General features: G+C 36.4%; 1 protein-coding gene across 6 annotated transcripts in view; it reads right to left on the bottom strand.

Moving 5' to 3' along the window:
- Positions 1–24,497, bottom strand: part of LOC105341240 (lipoxygenase homology domain-containing protein 1) — a 43,889-nt gene extending 19,392 nt beyond the window's left edge. Inside the window, exons 1-30 of one of the 6 annotated variants that reach the window (XM_066066296.1) lie at positions 24,355–24,464; positions 24,164–24,198; positions 22,425–23,246; positions 22,020–22,212; positions 21,669–21,832; positions 21,491–21,577; positions 21,210–21,342; positions 20,977–21,125; positions 20,684–20,762; positions 20,491–20,575; positions 20,168–20,258; positions 17,963–18,092; positions 16,420–16,523; positions 16,007–16,183; positions 15,437–15,655; positions 14,946–15,123; positions 14,042–14,152; positions 13,861–13,896; positions 11,245–11,402; positions 10,593–10,815; positions 10,346–10,497; positions 10,065–10,222; positions 9,891–9,946; positions 7,940–7,975; positions 5,621–5,680; positions 5,221–5,384; positions 4,940–5,029; positions 2,550–2,679; positions 1,987–2,141; positions 1,626–1,783 (exon numbers count right to left, since the gene is read on the bottom strand). In XM_066066296.1, coding sequence (XP_065922368.1) covers positions 1,626–1,783; positions 1,987–2,141; positions 2,550–2,679; positions 4,940–5,029; positions 5,221–5,384; positions 5,621–5,680; positions 7,940–7,975; positions 9,891–9,946; positions 10,065–10,222; positions 10,346–10,497; positions 10,593–10,815; positions 11,245–11,402; positions 13,861–13,896; positions 14,042–14,152; positions 14,946–15,123; positions 15,437–15,655; positions 16,007–16,183; positions 16,420–16,523; positions 17,963–18,092; positions 20,168–20,258; positions 20,491–20,575; positions 20,684–20,762; positions 20,977–21,125; positions 21,210–21,342; positions 21,491–21,577; positions 21,669–21,832; positions 22,020–22,212; positions 22,425–23,243 — 4,295 coding nt within the window. In that variant the 5' untranslated portion in view covers positions 23,244–23,246; positions 24,164–24,198; positions 24,355–24,464. Of the gene's footprint in view, positions 1–1,625; positions 1,784–1,986; positions 2,142–2,549; positions 2,680–4,939; positions 5,030–5,220; positions 5,385–5,620; positions 5,681–7,939; positions 7,976–9,890; positions 9,947–10,064; positions 10,223–10,345; positions 10,498–10,592; positions 10,816–11,244; positions 11,403–13,860; positions 13,897–14,041; positions 14,153–14,945; positions 15,124–15,436; positions 15,656–16,006; positions 16,184–16,419; positions 16,524–17,805; positions 17,813–17,962; positions 18,093–20,167; positions 20,259–20,490; positions 20,576–20,683; positions 20,763–20,976; positions 21,126–21,209; positions 21,343–21,490; positions 21,578–21,668; positions 21,833–22,019; positions 22,213–22,424; positions 23,247–24,163; positions 24,199–24,350 lie in introns of those variants that run through there. The other 5 variants (XM_066066293.1, XM_066066294.1, XM_066066297.1 and 2 more) reach the window with 5 other exon arrangements.
- Between the last annotated feature and the right edge of the window lie 27 nt (positions 24,498–24,524).

Here is a 24,524-nt window from a genome sequence, read left to right as displayed (position 1 = left end):
AACCACCAATATTAACAACAAAAGAGAAGTAATTTACACAGACAGCCACCTATATCAACAACAATAGAGAAGTAATTTACACAGACAGTCACTTATATCAACAACAATAGAGAAGTAATTTACGGAGACAGTCACCTATATCAACAACCATAGAGAAGTAATTTACACAGACAGCCACCTATATTAACAACAATAGAAAGTAATTTACACAGACAGTCACCTATATCAACAACAATAGAGAAGTTTTAAGAAGTAGTACACAGACAGACACCTATATCAACAACAATAGAGAAGTATTTTACACAGTCACCTATATCAACAACAATATAGAGAAGTATTTTACAAAGTCACCTATATCAACAACAATAGAGAAGTAATTTACACAGACAGCCACCTATATCAACAACAATAGAGAAGTAATTCACACAGACAGCCACCTATATCAACAACAATAGAGAAGTAATTTACATAGACAGTCACCTATATCAACAACAATAGAGAAGTAATTTACGGAGACAGTCACCTATATCAACAACAATAGAGAATTAATTTACGGAGACAGCCACCAATATTAACAACAATAGAGAAGTAATTTACACAGACAGCCACCTATATCAACAACAATAGAGAAGTAATTTACACAGACAGCCACCAATATTAACAACAAAAGAGAAGTAATTTACACAGACAGCCACCTATATCAACAACAATAGAGAAGTAATTTACACAGACAGTCACTTATATCAACAACAATAGAGAAGTAATTTACGGAGACAGTCACCTATATCAACAACCATAGAGAAGTAATTTACACAGACAGCCACCTATATTAACAACAATAGAAAGTAATTTACACAGACAGTCACCTATATCAAGAACAATAGAGAAGTTTTAAGAAGTAGTACACAGACAGACACCTATATCAACAACAATAGAGAAGTATTTTACACAGTCACCTATATCAACAACAATATAGAGAAGTATTTTACAAAGTCACCTATATCAACAACAATAGAGAAGTAATTTACACAGACAGCCACCTATATCAACAACAATAGAGAAGTAATTTACACAGACAGCCATCTATTTCAACAACAATAGAGAAGTAATTTACACAGACAGCCACCTATATTAACAACAATAGAGAAGTAATTTACACAGACAGCCACCTGTATCAACAACAATAGAGAAGTAGTAATTAGTTGTACACAGACAGCCACCTATATATTAAAAACAATAGAGAATCAAAAAGTAGTGTTCTACAGACAGTATATAGGTTAAAAGTAACAAAATGACTAAATTACACTTGTATTTCTTTCCTTAAAATATCTTCCTATGATTTCACAACATTGTTTAATTTGTAGTTGCATTTTCTGTCCAGTGTTTTGGGGGTTGAAAAATACCGGTAAGCAAAAATAAAGTTAAAACTATCATGTTTTGTATTTGTGTAGGAATTATTTTTGGATTTTAAAACTTCTTTACAACTCATATATTTAACCTATTATTCCTTGATTTATTTTTGTGATAGATGAAATAATGCAGAAATAGCATTAAACTTTATTATTGTTAAAAATACACACAAAGTACAAGTACAACTTCTGCTGTTGATACAAGTATGTACAGACCTGCCACAGTTGAACCTGTAGTCTTTGTCTGGAGTTTCCTCTGAGCGGACAATGACCTTGTCCAAGTACCAGGCTGGGTCAGAGCCCTTGTTGTCGTGACTGACCACAATACGCTCCACTTCATCTAGGGACACCGCTTCCAACTCAAACACATCATGCTGAAACAGAGAACCACAAAAAAAGCTTGATCACTACTGAAATATAGAACCACAAAAAACAACTTGATTACTGCTGAAATAGAGAACCACAAAAAATAACTTGATTACTGCTGAAATAGAGAACCACAAAAACAAGTTGATAGTAACTAAAACAACATTCAAGAAACAGAGAAACCACTCAGCCATTTCAGTCATGCACTCACCGCTCCTTTCTGGAATGGATCGTTGGAAGTCTGGGACTTGAAAAGTTTGCGTTTTCCTGTGTCACCACGAGTTCCATAAATGCACATGAAGACGGAGGCGGTGGTGTTTGCCCCCTCAGTGCCCCCCGTGTGTACCTCCACCGTGTAGGTCACCACTGTAACCAAAGCAACCATTAATAAGACAGACAACCACAGCAATGTACTGTACTGAATGCTGCCCATCACAGCAATGTACTGTACTCAATACTGCCCATCACAGCAATGTACTGTACTCAATGCTGCCCACCACAGCAATGCACTGTGCACAATGCTGCCCATCACAGCAATGCACTGTACTTAATGCTGCCCATCACAGCAATGTACTGTACTCAATGCTGCCCATCACAGCAATGTACTGTACTCAATGCTGTCCATCACAGCAATGCACTGTACTCAATGCTGCCCATCACAGCAATGTACTGTACTCAATGCTGCCCATCACAGCAATGTACTGTACTCAATGCTGCCCATCACAGCAATGTACTGTACTCAATGCAGAGAACTCCCAAGAAAATTTATTTTACCTGGTAAAATCTTTCCAATCTGAGAAATTGCAAATTCTCGCCATATGTCTCCATCGTCATGGGCACGAGACAACCACCTGTTGACCTCAATGTCAAACTCGTCTCCGGTGGAGCTGTCTTGAAGCTTAAGCTGTTGGAGAAACATTTATTATGTATGGTCAAAAAATACAAAACTATAACATCTGTAAAATATAAGATATATAAAGTGTGAGCTCTGTATCTAGTCAGTCATATATCACATTACCTCTTTGTGTCACATTACACAATTATTGCTGTTTTGGAGGTCAATGCTATACTCCTATTACCTTACCTTCTCTAGATACCAGCCACTATACCATATACTATACTCCTATTAATCAGAGAAGCCTTACCTTCTCTAGATACCAGCCACTCTACTATATACTATTATAATACTCGTATTAATCAGAGGAGCGTTACCTTCTTTAGATACCAGCCACTCTACTATATACTATACTCCTATTAATCAGAGGAGCATTACCTTCTCTAGATACCAGCCACTATACTATATACTATACTCCTATTAATCAGAGGAGCCTTACCTTCTATAGATACCAGCCACTGTACTATATACTATACTCCTATTAATCAGAGGAGCCTTACCTTCTCTAGATAACAGCCACTGTACTATATACTATACTCCTATTAATCAGAGGAGCCTTACCTTCTATAGATACCAGCCACTGTACTATATACTATACTCCTATTAATCAGAGGAGCCTTACCTTCTCTAGATAACAGCCACTGTACTATATACTATACTCCTATTAATCAGAGGAGCCTTACCTTCTCTAGATAACAGCCACTGTACTATATACTATACTTCTATTAATCAGAGGAGCCTTACCTTCTCTAGATACCAGCCACTCTACTATATATTATACACCTATTCATCAGAGGAGCCTTACCTTCTCTAGATAACAGCCACTGTACTATATACTATACTCCTATTAATCAGAGGAGCCTTACCTTCTCTAGATACCAGCCACTCTACTATATACTATACACCTATTAATCAGAGGAGCCTTACCTTCTCTAGATACCAGCCATTCTACTATATACTATACACCTATTAATCAGAGGAGCGTTACCTTCTTTAGATACCAGCCACTCTACTATATACTATACACCTATTAATCAGAGGAGCCTTACCTTCTCTAGATACCAGCCATTCTACTATATACTATACACCTATTAATCAGAGGAGCGTTACCTTCTTTAGATACCAGCCACTATACTATATACTATACACCTATTAATCAGAGGAGCGTTACCTTCTATAGATACCAGCCACTCTACTATATACTATACACCTATTAATCAGAGGAGCCTTACCTTCTCTAGATACCAGCCACTCTACTATATACTATACACCTATTAATCAGAGGAGCGTTACCTTCTCTAGATACCAGCCACTCTACTATATACTATACTCCTATTAATCAGAGGAGCCTTACTTTCTCTAGATAACAGCCACTGTACTATATACTATACTCCTATTAATCAGAGGAGCCTTACCTTCTCTAGATACCAGCCACTGTACTATATACTATACTCCTATTAATCAGAGGAGCGTTACCTTCTATAGATACCAGCCACTCTACTATATACTATACACCTATTAATCAGAGGAGCCTTACCTTCTCTAGATACCAGCCACTGTACTATATACTATACTCCTATTAATCAGAGGAGCCTTACCTTCTCTAGATACCAGCCACTGTACTATATACTATACACCTATTAATCAGAGGAGCCTTACCTTCTCTAGATACCAGCCACTCTACTATATACTATACACCTATTAATCAGAGGAGCGTTACCTTCTCTAGATACCAGCCACTCTACTATATACTATACACCTATTAATCAGAGGAGCGTTACCTTCTCTAGATACCAGCCACTCTACTATATACTATACTCTTATTAATCAGAGGAGCCTTACCTTCTCTAGATACCAGCCACTGTACTATATACTATACTCCTATTAATCAGAGGAGCCTTACCTTCTCTAGATACCAGCCACTCTACTATATACTATACACCTATTAATCAGAGGAGCCTTACCTTCTCTAGATAACAGCCACTGTACTATATACTATACACCTATTAATCAGAGGAGCCTTACCTTCTCTAGATACCAGCCACTATACTATATACTATACACCTATTAATCAGAGGAGCCTTACCTTCTCTAGATAACAGCCACTGTACTATATACTATACTCCTATTAATCAGAGGAGCGTTACCTTCTCTAGATAACAGCCACTATACTATATACTATACTCCTTTTAATCAGAGGAGCCTTACCTTCTCAAGTTACCAGCCACTCTTCTATATACTATACTCCTATTAATCAGAGGAGTGTTACCTTCTCTAGATACCAGCCGCTCCCTGGGTAAGCCTCATTGTGACCAATGCGAATCTTGTACACTTCTCCAGCCCCACTGCCAAAGGACATCTTTAAGATAAAAAGCAGAAGAAGTCCTTTAATATCCTCAGATGTTTCTCAGAATTTCACATTTTAGAGTAACCATAGATGATTGAAGTTCTACAAGGTTATAAGATTTCTTTTACAGACACAAATATATTTGACTCATCCTTTTAAAAAATTTGATATTTTATTTCCTCTGTGAGTTACCGGATCCATACCTTGATGATGTCTGTGGTACCCGCACGGAAGAAGCCATCTTTACCGCTGCCTAACTTAAGAGGACCAGCACTACCCTTGGTACCATAGGCATACAGGAACACCATGTTGCTGGTTGCCATGGATTCTTCCTTACCAGTGGTGATCCATATTTTCCAGTCACCTTCTGCAAAAGAAGTTAATGAGAGTTTCAATTCCCCTGAATTGAATTCTTCTGAATCCAGGAAAGGTCACTAATTTCAATCTTTTATTTTGTTGAGCATTGGCTTTGACTTGCAATTTTGATTTTCACTTAAACAAATAAGTTTGTACGTGGCACAAGTTGAGACACATACCCGATACTGCAATATGGCTACAGATAGATTACAAATTCTGACATTAAACTTTCCTTCTGACACTCACCTTTGATGGTGTTCTCCTCATCTTCTTCAATGATGGTATCCACTTGAACTGGAAGAACTTCTACAAAGCAAAATCACTTAACATCAGCCATGGTATAATCGAGAACCCCTCGTCTGTCTCAAAATCCACACCGACTGCACACTATACAATATTAGATTGCAAGACCCAGTGCATTAACAATGTCCTCAGTGGTTAAAACAATTTGCATCAATACAAAATAAGATTTATAAATAAGATAATTCAAAGATTTCTTAAATCTGAACTGGACAATGATTGAGAATTATTACATAAAGTAATAATGTATGTACTGCTATACAAATAAATGTTATCATAGTTTACAATTGATATTATCTGAATTATTAAATGAAAGATGCAAATGACTGACAACATTCAGCAATGCAATCATGGTACCAGGGTACCATCATCCACAACATGTAAACAACATTGATAAGATGGTGAGTGATAAACTGATTGACTTAAAATCTGCATGAAGTGAAAAATCACAACAAAATGACCAACACCACCAAACAGTTGTATATACTTACTCATTATATTAAAGCCATCATGCATAGAATACACTGACAGGAGAATTACATTCAAAACACATGCCCACTCCTCTTATATAAAAATAGTCCCAAATTGCTTACCAGTGCCACTCATTTACAAGTATTAAGTCATCAATTTTGCTTGTATATGTACCTCTAGCAGTCCAGGCTTTATACATAACACATCAAAGATCTTGTAGTTGACATAAAGATAAGAGATAATCTACGACACTGTGCCTTCCCCATCGTCTTGCTACTATGAAACTTCTAAGATGGATCTTCCGATTCTGGATTCATGGTCGGAAATCGTTTAAATAAATTATTACATGTATTTTAAAAAATCTTGAATCTGTTTACAATGGTAGTCCGGTCCATTTGAAAAGTGACATTTATATTCAAATTTAATTCTTTACTAATCAGAAAGCCAAAGAATATATTCAGAATTTCTGAAATGTTTTCTGGAAAAATAATTCCAACGTATCGTGCCCATGGTGAAAAGCCCTCGTAACTTTGCGTTATATATTGAACAGCAGATATGGATCTCCTTCACTTTTCATCTAAATGTTTTTGTGATTTTTTTTGAAATTGTGAAACCATTTCCCTCAGATGAGTATCAAGAACAAGTAAATGTTTTGAGAGACGTCAAGCACGTCAAACATAAATTTCTTGGTCTGAACCCATTAAAGCTCACAGAACCGCATGATCAGCTTTTAGCAATTTTAAACTGTATTGATACATAATTGATCAAGTTGATACATAATTGATCAAGGGAGAGCTATTGGCTTGGTTGAGCTTAGCTAATCCCATCAAACAAAGAGCTTCCTGTAATTTGTTATTGTCTGCCTTTATATGGTTTGGGTGGTACTCAAACAACCATGACTGTGTTGTATTGGTTTACAGGTTTATGGTGTCAATGGTTTACAGTAAAAGGGTTTAACAGTATCATTAGTTTAGAACTTCACTGATTCAAAGTGTCAGCAGTTTACAGTAGCAGTGTTTTACAGTGTCAGTAGTTTACAGTGTCAGAGGTTTACAGTGTCAGAGGTTTACAGTGTCATAGGTTTATGGTGTCAGTGGTTTACTGTGTCAGGGGTTTTCAGATCATTGGTTTATAACATCATTGGTTTACAGTGTATCAGCTTACAGTGTCATAGGTTTACAGTGTCAGTGGTTAACAATATCAGTGTTTACAGTGTCAGTAGTTTACAGTGTCAGAGGTTGACAGTGTCAGAGGTTTACAGTGTCAGGGGTTTACGGTGTAAGGGGTTTACTGATTTATAACATCACCAGTTTACAGTGTAAGTAGTTTACAGTATCAGTTTACAGTGTCAAAGGTTTATGGTGTCAGTAGTTTGTTATGTTAATAGTTTACAGTGTCAGTGGTTTACAGTGTCACAGGCTTAAAGTGTCTGTTGTTAACTGTGTCACTGATTAGTGTCTTTACAGTGTCACTGGAATAAAGTGTCAGTGGTTTACAGTGTCGAAGATTTATGGTGTCATAGGTTTACAGAGCGACTGGTTTACGGTCTTTGCAGTGTCATTAGTTAACAGTGTCATAGGTTTACGGTGTTGGTGTTTACAGTATCACAGGTTTACATACAGTGTCATAGATTTACAATGTCATTGGGTTACAGTGAAGTACAAAAGATATGGACAATAACATCCTGGTTCTGTAGCTTGTGTTGAGACATCACAAAACGAACAAACCGCTCAAACAGGTTAGTCGTCATTAGCAACAGATAAACAGTTAGTGGTACATGATTGGACGGCTTACCCTTGATGTCTGAATATCTAATGGTAGGAGCAGGTTCTGGTAAAATGGACAAACACACATCTTGTCAAGTGTACACGTTTATTGTCAATTAGCTACAGAGGATTCGTTGTCTAGAGGAAACCAGCTACTGGTTCATAATTACATCTAAATATGACACTAAAATCAAGCTGGTAAGGCACAGGGTTAAACACAATACAATTCAATCTGTCAAACAGGTTAACAGTTTCACGTGTAATTAGTGACAACACAGTTATACAAGCACTTGGTGATTTTTGAAGTAAAACAATATTTTGATTTTTAGATGTTTTTAAAAACCAGACAACTGCGTAGATACACAAGTGTTCCAAAATCACATGCTGCTTCATATTATATTACACAAAAAAATTCATACAAAAGCTTTTAAATACATGATCTATTATAATATCTATGATATGATATGGCACAAATTAAAAGAAACAAAATTTGATAACTTACTTAAAATATACCAACAATATTTTACAAGACTGCAGATAGATAGAATGGTCATTAAAACACAGATTTTCAAATGAAAATGTAATACTAGTATCTGATACATCTGCAAAGGGATAAATTGATACTGGATATATTTGGCAAAAAATTACTCAACTGTATGGGTATATGCATGAGTATTTAATGTTAGTCATGCAGACACAAACTGTAACATGCACTGAGTGAGTATTCTTTACATTACTTGGTTATTAACTAGCATACTGTTGATTATTACATGTTAATTAGTATAATGAGGAAATTGCTGTCACATGCAGACGGGATAATGTAATTAATTCAGTGTAAGAAGAAATGAGAATTTAACAGAATATCATTACATACATACATCCTGAGAATATTAAAGCAGTCAACATTGAACACAAGTCAAAAGTCATCGTCATATGTAGTATCTATGGCCCACTGGCTTACTTTGGGAGGTTACCCCAACACTGTCTATAGTGTAATTCACTTAAAGCTACTTATAATATTTTAAAATACCAATTTAGCCTAAATGTAATATTAACCAGCCAGCATTTGACTATATGATGTCTTATGATGAGTTATGGAACTGACTTTTCATTCACCACTTTGCTGATTAATAAATAAAATAAATCTTAAAATTGATCATGTATGTTTTTGATACCATTGCAAATAAAAATTCTGACCTCCACCTCTGCAGTCAATGAATAATTTTTTCCTTAGCATTTATTAAGAGTTTGTTCACATTATTTTGTGCATGGTAACTTGTCCTCACACGGACTCTGTAAAATTCATCCTATATCACTACTGCCTATGGACACTTATTTTTGATCTATTAAACCTTGGCTGATTTCATTTAAAATAATACACCAGTAAGTTTCTGAGAACTTAACAAATCATCAGCTTTTGGACTTGTTAAAAATGTTGTTGTGTATAATAAAGCAGTGGAAATTTGTTGTACAAAATAAACTTAAAATGTGAAATTTCCTTTTCCTACATTGATGCTTTTCTGTCTGTGAAGTTTCTACTGAGAGATTGGAGAGAAAAAAATCTCTTAGTGCAGATCAAAGTATTCTGTTCCTAAATCAATGAGATCAGAGGGGTGTGTGACTATACCGCCTAAACACTACTGTAAATTATAATAATTACAATATGTATAGCTACAATGTATCTGAAAATATATTATTGGAGTAAACTATGTCTCCACTAGCTAGTACAGAGTCTTCTAGTGTATATATACAGACACTCGAGTCCTATTGTTAACTAAACTACAGTCATAGCTCCAAAATATCCACAAGCAATTTATCACAGAAAATTAGAGAGATTAATCACAAAATCAGCCATAGCACCATGTTTTAATGTCTAAATGCTATGGGAGGGAGGCATAGTGTTAAAGACAACTCCCTACTGGCAAGGAAGTATGGGTAGGAAGCCAAAGGTCAGAGGTCAGGGTTCATCTGTCACCTACCCTTCACAACCAAGGTCCGCTCAATGCGCCTGTCTTCTTTATTCACATCCAGCCACCTGTAAAAGGAATTCATTATAATAGATATAGCATCATTTCTAAAAGAAACTTAAGACATTATATACCAAAGGCCAGTTATAAGGCATTGTTTACACATACAAAATCTATATAACTTACTTTTCACAAGGGAAGATGTACTCCTCCTTAGATTCCTCACTTTCTCTGATCATGATCTTGTCTAAATACCATCCCTGATCACTTCCTGTCCCATCATGTCCCACAATGCATTTCTCTAATTTTCCCAGAGAAACAGCCTCAATTTCAAAGATGTCCACCTAATAAAGTTTTTTTATGATATATGAAGACTTTGTATGCCATACTGGTATATATCATAAAACAAGAGCCATCTATCAAGATGCCATATTATATGACATATTGAAATATTCATGTCCCTTTACCTGTCCACTCCTGAATTTGCTGATGTTGTTGGAATTAAGCAGCACTCTTTTTCCTGTGTCACCTTTCTCTCCAAAAATGTTCAGGTAAACTTCAGCATTTGTGTCTGCCTCATCCACATCCCCAGTATGTACCAGCACATAGTATTTAAAGACTGGAAAACAATGAAGCTTAGAAGTAACCAGGGAACAAGACTGCTGTAGAGTTATCAGCAGACATTACAGTACTGGAGGGAGACAAGTCATTTACCTGGCGGAGTTTCCTCCCCTGGCCAGATAGCAGGAAGTTCCCTCATGATCTCCATGTCCTCATGTTCCCTTGACAACCACCGGTCAAACCGAAAGACCAAGGTCTCCTCTGTCTCCACGTTGGTTAACTTGACCACATTCACTTTCCAGGACGGTTTCTTCTCTGCTGACTTTGGAATGAGTTCCAGGCGAATCTTGTAGAATTTACCCACCTTAAGGCTGGCCTACAATACATAAGACAAAGTTTGAACTACAATGTCTAACTTGACAGACTGATTTTTCACTTATTAAATATTTCTAAAAGTTTGAAAAAAAATAATGAAGAGTGCATACTGTAAATTCCTTATATTACGCGAGTACTTAATTCTGCGATCCTGCTGTGTTGTATCAAATCGCGAGAATATAAAATCGCGAACACGGGAGATATATTCATATTTCTGATAGTTCTTAACTCTCAGAAAATAAAAACGAGGTTTTAAAATCCGCGAGGGATGCTTCTCGCGATTTTACGCGGATATATAATTCCTCGCGTTTAATAAGGAATTTACAGTATCCTTCTTTGAGCAATGAAATCATGTTTCAGAAAAGATACTTTAACAATCCTTAAAATAAAATTTTGGTGTAGCATTCAACTTTAACAAGAGAATACTCACCCTAAATCCGTCCTCGTTGTTTGGTTGAAAGATTGGCTTTCCAGGTGGCGCCTCCAGCCTGACTCCACCGGAATTCCCGGTCTCTCCGTAAACCACAAGAGCCACATCCGCATTCCTGAGTTCCTCAATGGTGGACACATGGATGTTCCAATCATCCTCTGCCAAAAACACCAGATAAATCAAGCTTTTTTTCATATATGGCTTTTATTTTCAAGATCAAACAATTATTCTATCTATATGCACATAAGTCAGTTCCAGTAGACATGTACCAGCACGTTTGTAAATACTTGAACAACTCGCTTTGACATAATGTTAAAATTATATGATATTAGATTTTAGAAGAATAAACACACTGTTAAAAACATGATTTGCTACCTAAAACTTTTATATGAAAGAAAATGTTATATAAACATTAAGCAGGAAATAAGAGTGCATGAAGCTCTGAATCTCAAACCTTATTCATTGGCAGATAAATATATATAGACTTTGAGTTCAGTTTATTACTAAGGAAACTTTTACAAAATTGTATCATATACAATGTACAATGTATTGTACGGTACATGAAATACAAAATCATATCAAATATAGGATTTGGGGGTTATAGCTTAAATTTGTTCTTGCAAAGTCTAAAACTATATAAGAAAAAAAATGGATATCAAAATACTTAATTTGAATATATGACACTGCACAAGAGAATCAATATAATGACACAGCTTAAAATACGGAACAAGTTAACAGCATATGATAATATGATATATAGTATAAAAAATTAAAACACTCAGAAAAAAGCGGAGGTATTTGATGTATTAATTTACACCGGTCAGTATTATGTGCCACAAAATAAACACTGTACAGGCATGCAATAAAGAAGACATCTTTTTAAATTTTTACAATATTTACTTGCATCCAACAAAAAAGATAAAATTAACACACACACATCTAATCAAAAACCCAAATTTAAGACATTCCATTGTCACTGATCCTGAAACTTCAAACTATGAATAGACACTCCATATATATCCAATGATCCTGACATCAGATTAGACAACAAACAGAATTATAATATATTTCCTGTCATTGAAAATAAATGAAGTCCCTATGATTGAGAGTTAAAACAACAATTAGACGCATGTTATACACTCCTGCTATTAATTAGACTTCATGTCACAGAAAAACTTATAATGTCATCCTGTTACAAACTTTATGTTACAAAAATTCTTGTATCATGTCATTCAGTTACAAATCTGTATCACAGAAATACTTGTATCATGTCATTCAGTTACAAATCTGTATCACAGAAATACTTGTATGATGTCATTCAGTTACAAATCTGTATCACAGAAATACTTGTATCATGTCATTCAGTTACAAATCTGTATCACAGAAATTCTTGTATCATGACATTCAGTTACTAATATGTATCACAGAAATTCTTGTATCATGACATTCAGTAACTAATCTGTATCACAGAAATTCTTGTATCATGTCATTCAGTTACAAATCTGTATCACAGAAATACTTGTATCATGTCATTCAGTTACAAATCTGTATCACAGAAATACTTGTATGATGTCATTCAGTTACTAATCTGTATCACAGAAATACTTGTATTATGTCATTCAGTTACTAATCTGTATCACAGAAATACTTGTATTATGACATTCAGTTACTAATCTGTATCACAGAAATTCTTGTATCATGTCATTCAGTTACAAATCTGTATCACAGAAATACTTGTATCATGTCATTCAGTTACTAATTTGTGTCACAGAAATATTTGTATCATATCATCTAGTTACACATGTTGTGTCATAAAAATACTCAGTCTTGCATCATGTTATTTTTATTTTTACACAATTTGCGTCACAGAAATTTTTTGATCATGTTCTCAAATTTAACATTTTGTGTGAAAAAGATATAAAATTATACATTTTGTTTCCAAGAAACGCTTTTATCAGGTCATTTGTTTATATACTTTGTGTCAAAGAAACAGTTAATGTATCATGTCATCAAGTCGAATATCCTACGTTACAGATATAGAGCAGCTTGAATTTGATATATCATAATAATACAACAACAGATCAGCTAGAAATTGACTGTGTAGGAGAAACTTATTCAGACCACAAAGGTTGTGGTTGGTAATATAAAGTGATCAGCTGAAAAGTGTGTTCAGTTACCTGGTTAAGTTACTAGAATGAAATAACACAATCATTACTTATCAATAACAACGTTGTATACTAGCTATCTTCTTAGCTCAGGTGTCAATGCACCAAATTCATAATTTTCTCTTTAGGAAAATAATTTTTAATGTCTTTCATTTTTTGAAATTTAATAGTTAATCTATGACTTCATAATTTGAATAAAAACTTGTTGCCATTTGTGGTAAACACACTCTTGGTACCACCAGAGGTATCATTAAATCAAATTATGGCTGGGATGAGGAAGGTGAGCATACAAGTATACATTGTGATTTTAGTACAAGTATTAGAATAACTCAAATACAATCAAATGCAATGTCAGAATGGGTAAATCAAATCATGATATATAAAAATGATGGTTATATCAGCCTGAAGGAGAAAGCACGGGGAGGGTTACTGCAGAGAACCCAATACTCACCCCCCACACGAAATCGAGCATCCTCAGTCAAAAACACTAAAAGTTCCAGGAATTATACATTATTGTTAAACAAGGAGGTGCACACAAAAACTTGGGACTGGTTTGTTCTTTTGTAGATTTTGAACATATTATTTGGAAAGAGAAATTTCAGAGATTGTTATGTCAAGGACTCTATACTGACCAGCATGGCCGGGCTTGACTGGGGGTGGAGATTCCTCCCTGGGGGTCTCAGATCTCACTGGCTCCTCTACCTCTTCTTCTTCAGCAATGCTAGGAGTCTTCCTTACTCCCCCTGTCAAATCAATGGAAATCAATACAAAAAATCAATTGGTTACACAATCTATTTGTACAATATCTGACTACTTTTCGGCCCCCCTCTATAGTTCCTATTTCCTCTAAGTGAGTCATGCATATTCTTCATAACATCTTTTCAGCTTAACTTGAAATGTTGATGAAAATAAGGACTTGTTTTTCTTCTCAATCCTGTTCTACAGAATTTTATGCTTAACCATACCTTAATATCAAAGGAGGAAATGTGGGCTAACAAACAATGACCTGTTTTCTAGTCTTATATAAATGCGTAACCATTTCTTCATATCAGAGGAGGATATAAGGAATAAGGAATCATTCTTTGAGTATTATGAGGTGATAATTTCGGTCGGGGCGTGATCAAATCCAATAAAGCCCGAAGGGTTTTATGATAGATTTAATCACGTCCCGACTGAAATTATCACCTCATAATGAATGATTCAAAGAATGATTCCTTATTACTTATTTTTATATAATTTTAAAGCATCGTACGATTAAATATCTAAATATAAATAAGAAAACCCCGCTGGTGCCTCAATTTGGCTTTATGAGTTATATAGTACAAAATCGATACATAGTATTATCACAGGCATAGACACTGGAAAATGTAAATATATGTGGGCTAATACACAATGACCTGCTCTAAATCGTAGGCTAAAAACTCAGTGACCATACTTAAGTATTACAGGAAGAAACATGGCTAACACTCAGTGACCTGTCCTACATCTAATACTCTTCACCATACTTTGCTATCACAGGAAGAAATGTGGGCTTACATTCGACAACCTGAGGAAACAGGTGGACATTGTGGACCCCAGTATCCACTGTCGGCCACACTCTACCGTCCGGCTTCATTCCCAGGTACAAGCCTCTCTGTGAAGCAGACTGCAGGCTGACATATCCCCCAGATCTACGCTTCTCTACAATAAAATGTGAGGCCTCATCCCGGATACCCTACATAAAGAATAAAATACAAAATCTGGATTATATCTTAGAGATCACTGATTACAAATCTTCACAATCTATTGGCTAATACAACTCCTTACCTGACAATCTATTGGCTAATACATGCCTCATCTGATAGTCTATTGGCTAATACAACTCCTTACCTGACCATCTATTGGCTAATACATGCCTCATCTGACAGTCTATTGGCTAATACAACTCCTTACCTGACCATCTATTGGCTAATACATGCCTCATCTGACAGTCTATTGGCTAATACAACTCCTTACCTGACCATCTATTGGCTAACAAAACTCCTCACCTGACAATCGATCTTCCCATCCTTCAGGCGGATGTACTTCCCAGGATGTGAAATGCTCTCAAACATTCTGATACCATTGCCCGCCACCTTGTGAACCCTGAACTGTGCCATTTTACTGGACGGTGTTCCGAGGGCGGTCATTGTTAGGTCTCCGTTTATGTTGATAGCTTGATATAAAGATGTAGCAAACACCACCACCCCGCGGTGCCTGAACATTCCCTGTTATAATGAAGAAAAACAGGTCGTTGAAGTAGATAAATGTAAACCATTCATACCTTTATAATTAACTTGTATTATCATAAAGAGGTTATTTTGTTCATAATTTAACAAAAACTGTTTGCATAAGACATACAGTAAAACGCGGTTATAGCGAACATGCTTATAATGAATTGTCACTTACAATGAAGTGTTTTTTATTCCTCGTGACTTCATAAATGATGGATATAACAAAGTATGCCTATAACAAAGCAAAAGAGCCCATCCTTGACACTTCATTATAAGCCTGTGTTACTGTATATGTATGACAACAAGACATACTCTACTTTACACATTTGTCCTTGGCTTCCTTACCTTGCAGTAGACAAAGAATCTCCGAGTTTTCTCCTTGTCCAGGATCCCCCGGACGTCTGCTGGGTGACCTTCCTCATCAAAGGTCAAGAACTGGAGCGGGTTCTTCACCGACTCGAACATAATGGAGCGGTCCCCCTGGACCCTCAGTCGGAACTCACAGTAAGGGCCACTGCCCTTCTGCAACAAAACAAATTATTCCAATTATCATTTGTAGACATTTCCTGACTTTGCAAAGCATAAAGATCAATGTAATTAAATCTATAACATCTAAGGATTTAAAATGATACAGTCATGACAATTCCCTTAGGAAGAAATACCACCAGTCATTTGAAATTAAGTCGGAGACATTTTTTGTACGCTTTTGCATTGCAAAATTCACACAATTATAACGTAAATATTGCTGACTGACTTACATGTGCAACCATCTTGCCATTATCGATGCAAACAAATGAGTTAGGGTCTGGGACACTGCTGAACATCCGCACCATCACTTTCCTCTGGACCACATTGAACACAGCTGTTAAAAACAAGGTCAAAACACTGAACACAGCTGTCACCGACAGGATCAATAAGGGTTCAAACCAAAGCTGTCAAAGACAGGATCAATAAGGGTTCAAACCAAAGCTGTCAAAGACAGGATCAATAAGGGTTCAAACCAAAGCTGTCAAAGACAGGATCAATAAGGGTTCAAACCAAAGCTGTCAAAGACAGGATCAATAAGGGTTCAAACCAAAGCTGTTAAAGACAGGATCAATAGGGGTTCAAACTGTTTAACACAGTTGTCAAAGATGGCTCAAAACAGGGACCCATTGAAATATAAGACAAGGTAGATTTCTATGTCTGATATAACAAACTCTTCTTAGATGAATGTTTATGATTTAATGTCTCTCTGTTATAATTACCTTCCCTACCCATGTCCATCTCACGTCAGCTGTCAAGCATATATACCTCCATGGAAGTTCATGTCAGCTTATATTTCAATGTCTGATACAACAGTTTTACTACCACAGTGTGTAATACTATGTGTTTATGAAAAAATTGGATGGATGACCTTGGAGCTACAGATCAATTTGTTAAAAAGTTGCAATCATAATACAGTGCACAAAACATTGTGCTAGTTTTGTTTATACAGACACAAATTTTGGGAAAAATATTTGTGCCAGTAAGTTCTTCAGGCAATTTACTCCTGATATTGTCACTTTATTTACTTCAGACTTTCTCTTAAACATGCTAGCAGACCTCAAAAATTGAAATACCAGTGAGTTAAATTGATGTGCAGGTCTCAGGTAGCCATTTTTACATGTAAACACTTTACATGGTTGGTGATGTTGTTAAAAAGAATATCAGAGGCAAATAAATTGATGTTATCTGTAGTAAAATGTCAAGAGAAATTTGTTTGAATCAAATATTTGTACAAAATGTGTTAAAGCTCCCAGGTTGTCCAGGGAAATAGCAGGGAGCTACAGACCTATGGCTTATGTCTGATAAAACCAGTTTTATCTATATAGAAGTTCATGCTGTAACATCAATGTCAAAAACAAGAGGTTTTACTCTCCTGGAAGTTTTGCAATTTCTACCAGCTTTTCTATCATTGAGGTTGTCATATTAATGACCGATAGAACAACTTTTACTACCATGGAAGTCTATGTTGTAATATTGATGTCTGATACAATAAACATTATTTTTATGGCACTGTTTTCATTATAGTATATTATGTATATAATTGATTCAACAAGCTAATTACTTTCATGGAATTTCAAATTGTAATTTTTATGTCTGATACAACAAAATTTATTCACCATGGAAGTCCATTTTGTAATATTTAGGTCTGGTGCAAATTTTGCTACTATGGAAGTCCATGCATGATGTAATTCTTTGTCTGATACAACAAAGTTTACTACCATGCATGGAAGTCCATGACGTAATTTTTATGTCTGATACAACAAGTTTTACTACCATGGAAGTCCATGTCACTGCCCAGTGCGTCGATGGCTCCGCTCTGTTTGATCCGGACCGCTTTACCGGAGGACAGTGAGTACAGTTTTACCTGGCAGTCTTTCTCAAACTTCCACTTCTCGTACTCCCACTAGGAAGAAAGGAGGCACATTAGTGACAACACAAAAACTCCAGAGGTGTTCAGCAAGTTTATTTCAGATCAGTGTTAGTGTTAGTCAGTACATATAGGATCACTCTGGGTTTTACATTTATGATACATTACACACAGGGAAATATAAACAGTTAATCATTCCAACTCCACTAACAAATTAATTGAATGTGATTATTGCTCTGTACCCCCTCAATGAAACAAAATGTGTTCATCATAAAAAGTGAATTACTGTTGAATTAACTTCATACTTTTGTTTGCTACTTAGCCAGTGCTATCTTAAGTTAAAATTTTGATCCTGTTCAGGCTCTGGGCCATAAAGCTAAAATAGACAAGCGTTTGATCTCGAGCGGCTTTAATTTCATGTAAGAGATGAATATATTAGCTTAAGGTATCAAAGTAGGCTTAGATTAAAGATAAGCTCATCGACAATGTAGGTTTTATGACAATGTGAGCACCAATAGATAACACGTGCACGGGTCAAAGGTGAAGTGCAGGTTGTGAAAAAAGACACCCTGGGTAATTAAAGCTCACATAGTCCACATCCAGGGGGCTGCAGTTCTGCCACTACCAAGACATCAGCAAATCATACAGATCAATTGGATGGGCTGGTATATATTAGTGTTCAGTTACATTACAAGTTATAATTACCAGGATTAGTCGGTGGGGATATATTAGGGAGGGATTTTAATTGATAACTTAATTACTGTCAGTCACTACTTTGGTATATGGTTTCCCTACCAATAAGTTAACATTATTTATTTTATTTACAATGAATATGACACAAACTCTAATGAGATCATTGCATTTGCCAGCTGCTACTAAAAGAATAGAGGACCTTCATTAAAGTAAATCTTACTCAGAATCTCTGAATCTTAAAACCGGGTTCTACATAGCACACAATGTACACAGGGTCACAATGTACACAGGATCTACACACAAGATACACACACACAAGGGACACATAAATCAAGCTACACACACACCCATAACAGACAGAACCTACATCATGATTGTGCTATTGTTTTTCACTAAACAAAAGCTACAGGGTGTTAATCTTTGAATTAAACTTAAAGTGATTTAATCAATTGCATTTTTAAAATTCTTACAATTGTATTTGCCAAATTAAGTTTCAAAAGGTAAAATAAACAAAAATAAAAGGATATAAAATATATAGATGTTCAACCAAACAAATAAACTACAAAACGAATCAACATATTAACATAAACTAATGACATCTTATTTAATACCTTTGCTTTCTCCAAGAATGGTAAATTGAATCAAATATTTATAGTCTCAGTAATCAAAATAAATTTGTCAAAACAGGAATATTCACAAATGAAATAGTGTTTGGAAGAATCAAGAGATATTAGTCAAAGAAACAAAACAAGAACGTAAATTACCTTAAAAAATGTGGTAATAGAGATTAAATAAATATTTGAAAAAACGGTATATAAATAAAACCCAATGCCATAATAACAAATTATTCAAAATGCTCAAATTAAGTTATGCAGACAAAATAGATATATAGTATGAATGGAAGAGTTCTTCAAAATCTTACTTCCCAATAAATCCATACTGTGGAATCATTAAAATTCGTGGGGGCCAATTTTCGTGGATGACCTATATTTTACAGGTTCGTGGGGACGTAATTTCGTGTATTCTATTACACCTATAAAGGGAGTTGTGATTTTAAAACCCAAATCAATTAAATTCGTGGAGGATGTAAATTCGTGGGTGAGAGGTACCCACAAATTCCACGAAAATTGAGCCACCACGAAATCTAATGATTCCACAGTATAAGCAATATTAATTCCCTAATTATATTGCAGTAGTCTTTGATCGAAAGATTCATATCAATGCATATACACCAATTTGCCAATGGTTTAGAAAGCAAAGGTCATCAATATAATACCAGAGACCACACAACAGAGGGTACACAAAACAGTGAAGCACAAACAAACAGACAGACAGCACGCTGTGCTGGCACAAAGCACACCAAGATGTGCTGGACTAGCACAGGGTCTAGCACACTATCAGGTGTCTGGGGAACTCACATTGCGCTTCTCTAGGATATCATCCATGTACTCCTCCTGGACCTTCAGCTCTCGCACGATCTTTCCATCATCCTGTCCCTCATCCAGCCACCTACAAGTAAACAGCGTTAAACTCAGGAAATCAGGGTCAAACTCAGGAAAACAGGGAAATTCTCTCCAATACATTTACCAGTATTTGGTTTTAATAACTTCTTTTTTTCTCCAGCTTAAGTGAAATACTGAGGATTTACTGAAAAAAGCTTAATTTCCAGCTTAATTACAAAAATTCTTTTATAGCCACATAAAACTTCTGAATTATTTCTTGTATAGAAGACTGTTCTTACTTTCCACAGTGAAAGACCGACTCGTCTTTTCCTCTGCCACCAGAGGGCTCCTTGACCACCATCTTCTCCAGGTGCCAGCCATTCCCTGAATAGAATCAAACATTGTATTCAACCATGAAATATAATAACTAATCTCACATATTTATGGACTACATTATTTTGATGAGCAGTGACTCTAGGGAAGCTGAATTACCTGCCCCTGTTCCGTCGTGGCCCACGATGATCCTCTTCAGGTGACCTAGGGACACAGCCTCCACAGTAAAGGTGTCAGTCTAAACAAAAACCGGAGATAAACAGTTTATTGACAGTACTTGTGCACAGCTCTGCACTTATTGATTGTAACTTAAATATAAGATGATACATTCAGAGAGAAATAACTGGTAATATGATAACACTCTAACAGATGTAACAATCGTGAAGTATCAGTTCAGCCCATGCTTGGACTATGACATAGTAAATCTTTGATACAAGTCTGGAAGGACCTACTTTGCCCTGTTGGAAGCAGCCCTTGCTGGGAGAGTAGAGCTGTCGGACCCCTGTGTCGCCACGGTCACCATACATCGTCATGTACACGTTGGCCTCTGTGCTAGCCCCCCACAGGTTTCCTGTGGTCACGTGAACACTGTACCGCACCACTGTAAACCAAAAAACAAACGTAAAAACATTCCTTACAGCATTAGTTCAGTTCTGTCATAAACCAGGCACTCTTGCTCTACAACCTGGCAGGATTGGTTCTCCTTTTCTGACGGCAGGAAGCTCGCGACAAATTTCAAAGTCATCTTCATCTCGCGCAAGCCAGCGACGACAGGTGAAGGTCAGCTCCTCATCTGTGTCCTTGTCACTCATCTTGACCTGGACAAAATAAGAACAGGTAAGGCATGGAATGATGGTGATATGGAAGAGGCAGGGGGGACTTTTGTGCTTCCTTAATAGCTCTATCACATCTGTAAGATATAAATACTGGGGCAAATGTAAGTACTAGAACTGACAAACATTATACCTCATCACATAGCCAGCCTGGAGAATCGCCAGAATTGTCATGACTGATTCGGATCTTGTAAATCTCTCCCACATTTCCTACAGAAATCTACAAAACACAAGACAAGACTTGCATATTAATATCCAAGCTTATAAATCATTGCAATACCTGCATTATACTTCATATTAATACTGCTTACATCAAACTCGTCTGTGCTGCCCGATTTGAAGTTGCTGCCGTCCCCGCTGCCGAGAGAGATGGGTCCAGAGTTGCCCTTGTGACCGTACACTGTGATGGTGACCTGAGCCTGTGTCGAGGCGGAGGCGTGTCCATTCGTCTTAATACTCACCTTCCACTCTCCCTCTGAAAGAATCAAAATATCACTGTAATTACCCTGCTTTAACTTCCAAAAAGAAATAGGTTGACTGGTTTTTAAAGAAAACTCATGTAACATTCGCTTTATCCTTTATTAGAAAAAATCCCTTATTCTACAAAAGGCAAATGACTTAAAACTAAAAACCTTTTTCTTTATTCCAAAATTTTCACTCACTTGTATTGGTCATGCGGTTTCTCTTCACTTTCATACGTTTTGCAATAGAGTCTGAGCCTCTTGTATTCAGGGACACACGTGACATAATTCTGGGGGTGGCGTAGTACCCTCCCCCATCCATGTGTCTGAAAGGCTCAGGCCCACAACACACCAAGGTGTCTGGACCCAGAAACAGTTGATTCAGCCCTCCAACCTACAATTATATCCCCATGAGTTACAAGTATTGATCAACTGATGCAATTCCTGTCACGGCATCAATTTGCTGACATTGCTGATTTAAACCCTCACGCAAACATTCATCAGTTACTGTACCTTATTTAATATCATTCATGCACTGATGACAGACTTTGACAAGTTGACAAAAGTAATAGACACAAAGGCATCAGATTCATATTCATGACTTACCCTTTTCCCCTCTGTTGTACACAACTTTCTGACGGCAAACTTGAACATCTCACTGAGATCGTGTAACACTTGTTCGTACTGCTGCGCAGTCCTGCGGTTTAACAGCACTACGTGCCTGTAGGTGGGGTCTCCATTCTTCAGGACCGTAATCTTCTTTGGCTGGCTCTTGTTGTACACAGTAGCCATGTCATATGGCTTCTTGGACTTTTTAAAACGAGGCTCCTTAAAATCAACCTCTTCCCTCAGAATCTGGTTCAGCACCCGCCGACCACTAGGAGGCCTAGCGTAATGCCACACATCACGACCACCAACGCGATTCATGTCTAATCCATGAACCATCACTCGACTGGAAGAACAAACATATTTTCCCTCATGTGTCAGCGCATCCAGGTTTGATATCCTGGTGCGACCGGTAGGTGTGGTGATTGATCTCACCCCAAAACCCAGGCCAGGAATTTTACGAGATAGCTCTAAACACAGTGTGTCAAATTTTTTGTATTTGCGGGGATTGAGTGCAATTTTGACCCCCGGAAAACGATAGTCCTCATCTTTGTAGAAGAAGCAGGTTTTGGTGTCATTGCCCGCAGTCATTGAGCTGCGTAAGTTGGCCGTATCTTCCTTCTCGTTTCCCATCTCCACTACGCTCCTACTGTCCGTACCTACATGTTTGGGCTTCTTTCTTTCTGTGGGGGGCTTTGCGTCTTTGGTCTCAGCTTTTTGTCCCCGCTTTGGGTTTCGGCCTTTAGCTTCATCTCCACCATCAGCAGCTATAAATTTTTTCTCATCTGGTTTCTTGGTGTCTTTTGTTGTCTTATCCATTGTCTGAGAAAAAATCAATTCATACATAGTTACCATCACTATAAAAAGCATAATGTAAATATTAACAGATGGGTTTCATTTATGTGCTGATTGATAAAGAGGAAAAGATCAGGATATTGGGATCAATATGTTGATTTTCGAGCTCTAAAATAAACTCCTTAATAGACTTTTCACTTAAATTGTTTTGGTTGTAATTTACAGACAAAAGTGGTTGGTTTCATTGTCAGAGGAGCATGTGATATCATCTAATTGTGTCACAAAAGAGAAAAATATGCACCTTATCCATTATTCACTTGTTGGACTGTTGTAAAATCAAACAAGTCATTCAACAAAATCAATATGTAATGCATACCTATTGAGTTTCATTTTTAAAATGAGATAAAGGCATACAATTAATAAAATGAGAGAGATTGTATTGGGCTGAATGGTAAGCTGAAACGAAACTTGATTTGTTCCAGTCTTCTGGCAGTAAAATATCTTATGCATATTAAAGATAAAAAAAAAATTGATCATATCTCCACCATATGTGTACATCATCTATAAAACATGAACTTTGTAGCATTTGAGTTCATGACATATATAGAACGTGTAGTGAGAGATTTTATTCTTCCTGATAATATACTTGTGGTAAAGAACCATACTATTTTAAACATGTCACATTCATTGTTTGTAAATTCTGGATAAGGAATGAAGGTCTGAACAGCGCTTGGATTTCTAGTCACGAGCTCTTTCACTAATCTAACAGACTGTATCCTCTGTCCATTTAGCCCAAGCTTCTACAATTATCATTATGTGATGCAGTACATATATAATTTTTCTAGTGTAGGCCTATATATATTTGTTATTATGTACAGATTTTAAAACATATACAAAAGTAAATAGGTCTAGTATGCAACGTGCAGAAACAAGGTGTCTATTACCGTTACAGTTTAATGGTGTATTCTCTTGTTATACTCTGTAAATGAAAACATCTATAACGTATGCAACATATACATGTTATACAGAGTAACGTTATCTGGACATAGACAAAATCCAGCGGTGTCGTATTGGCAACTGTATTAACAAAACCAAATAAATATCTAAGATGTGTGATAAACATTTACTAACTTACGGTCCTCTAGATCAATACACAGAGTTCCATGCTTATACGAAAACTGTCAATATCCCTTCAGCTAAGACATGCTCGTTGAAAGCTCGTTTCTAATCACGTGACTTTTCAAAACAAACACCTGCTAGTTACATTTCATAGAGAAATCACCCGCATTGCATGGTTCTTAATAA

The sequence above is a fragment of the Magallana gigas genome, chromosome 7 (genome assembly GCF_963853765.1).
Source record: "Magallana gigas chromosome 7, xbMagGiga1.1, whole genome shotgun sequence".
NCBI classification, from domain to species: Eukaryota; Metazoa; Mollusca; class Bivalvia; order Ostreida; family Ostreidae; genus Magallana; species Magallana gigas.
This window is presented reverse-complemented; position numbering and strand designations above follow the sequence as displayed.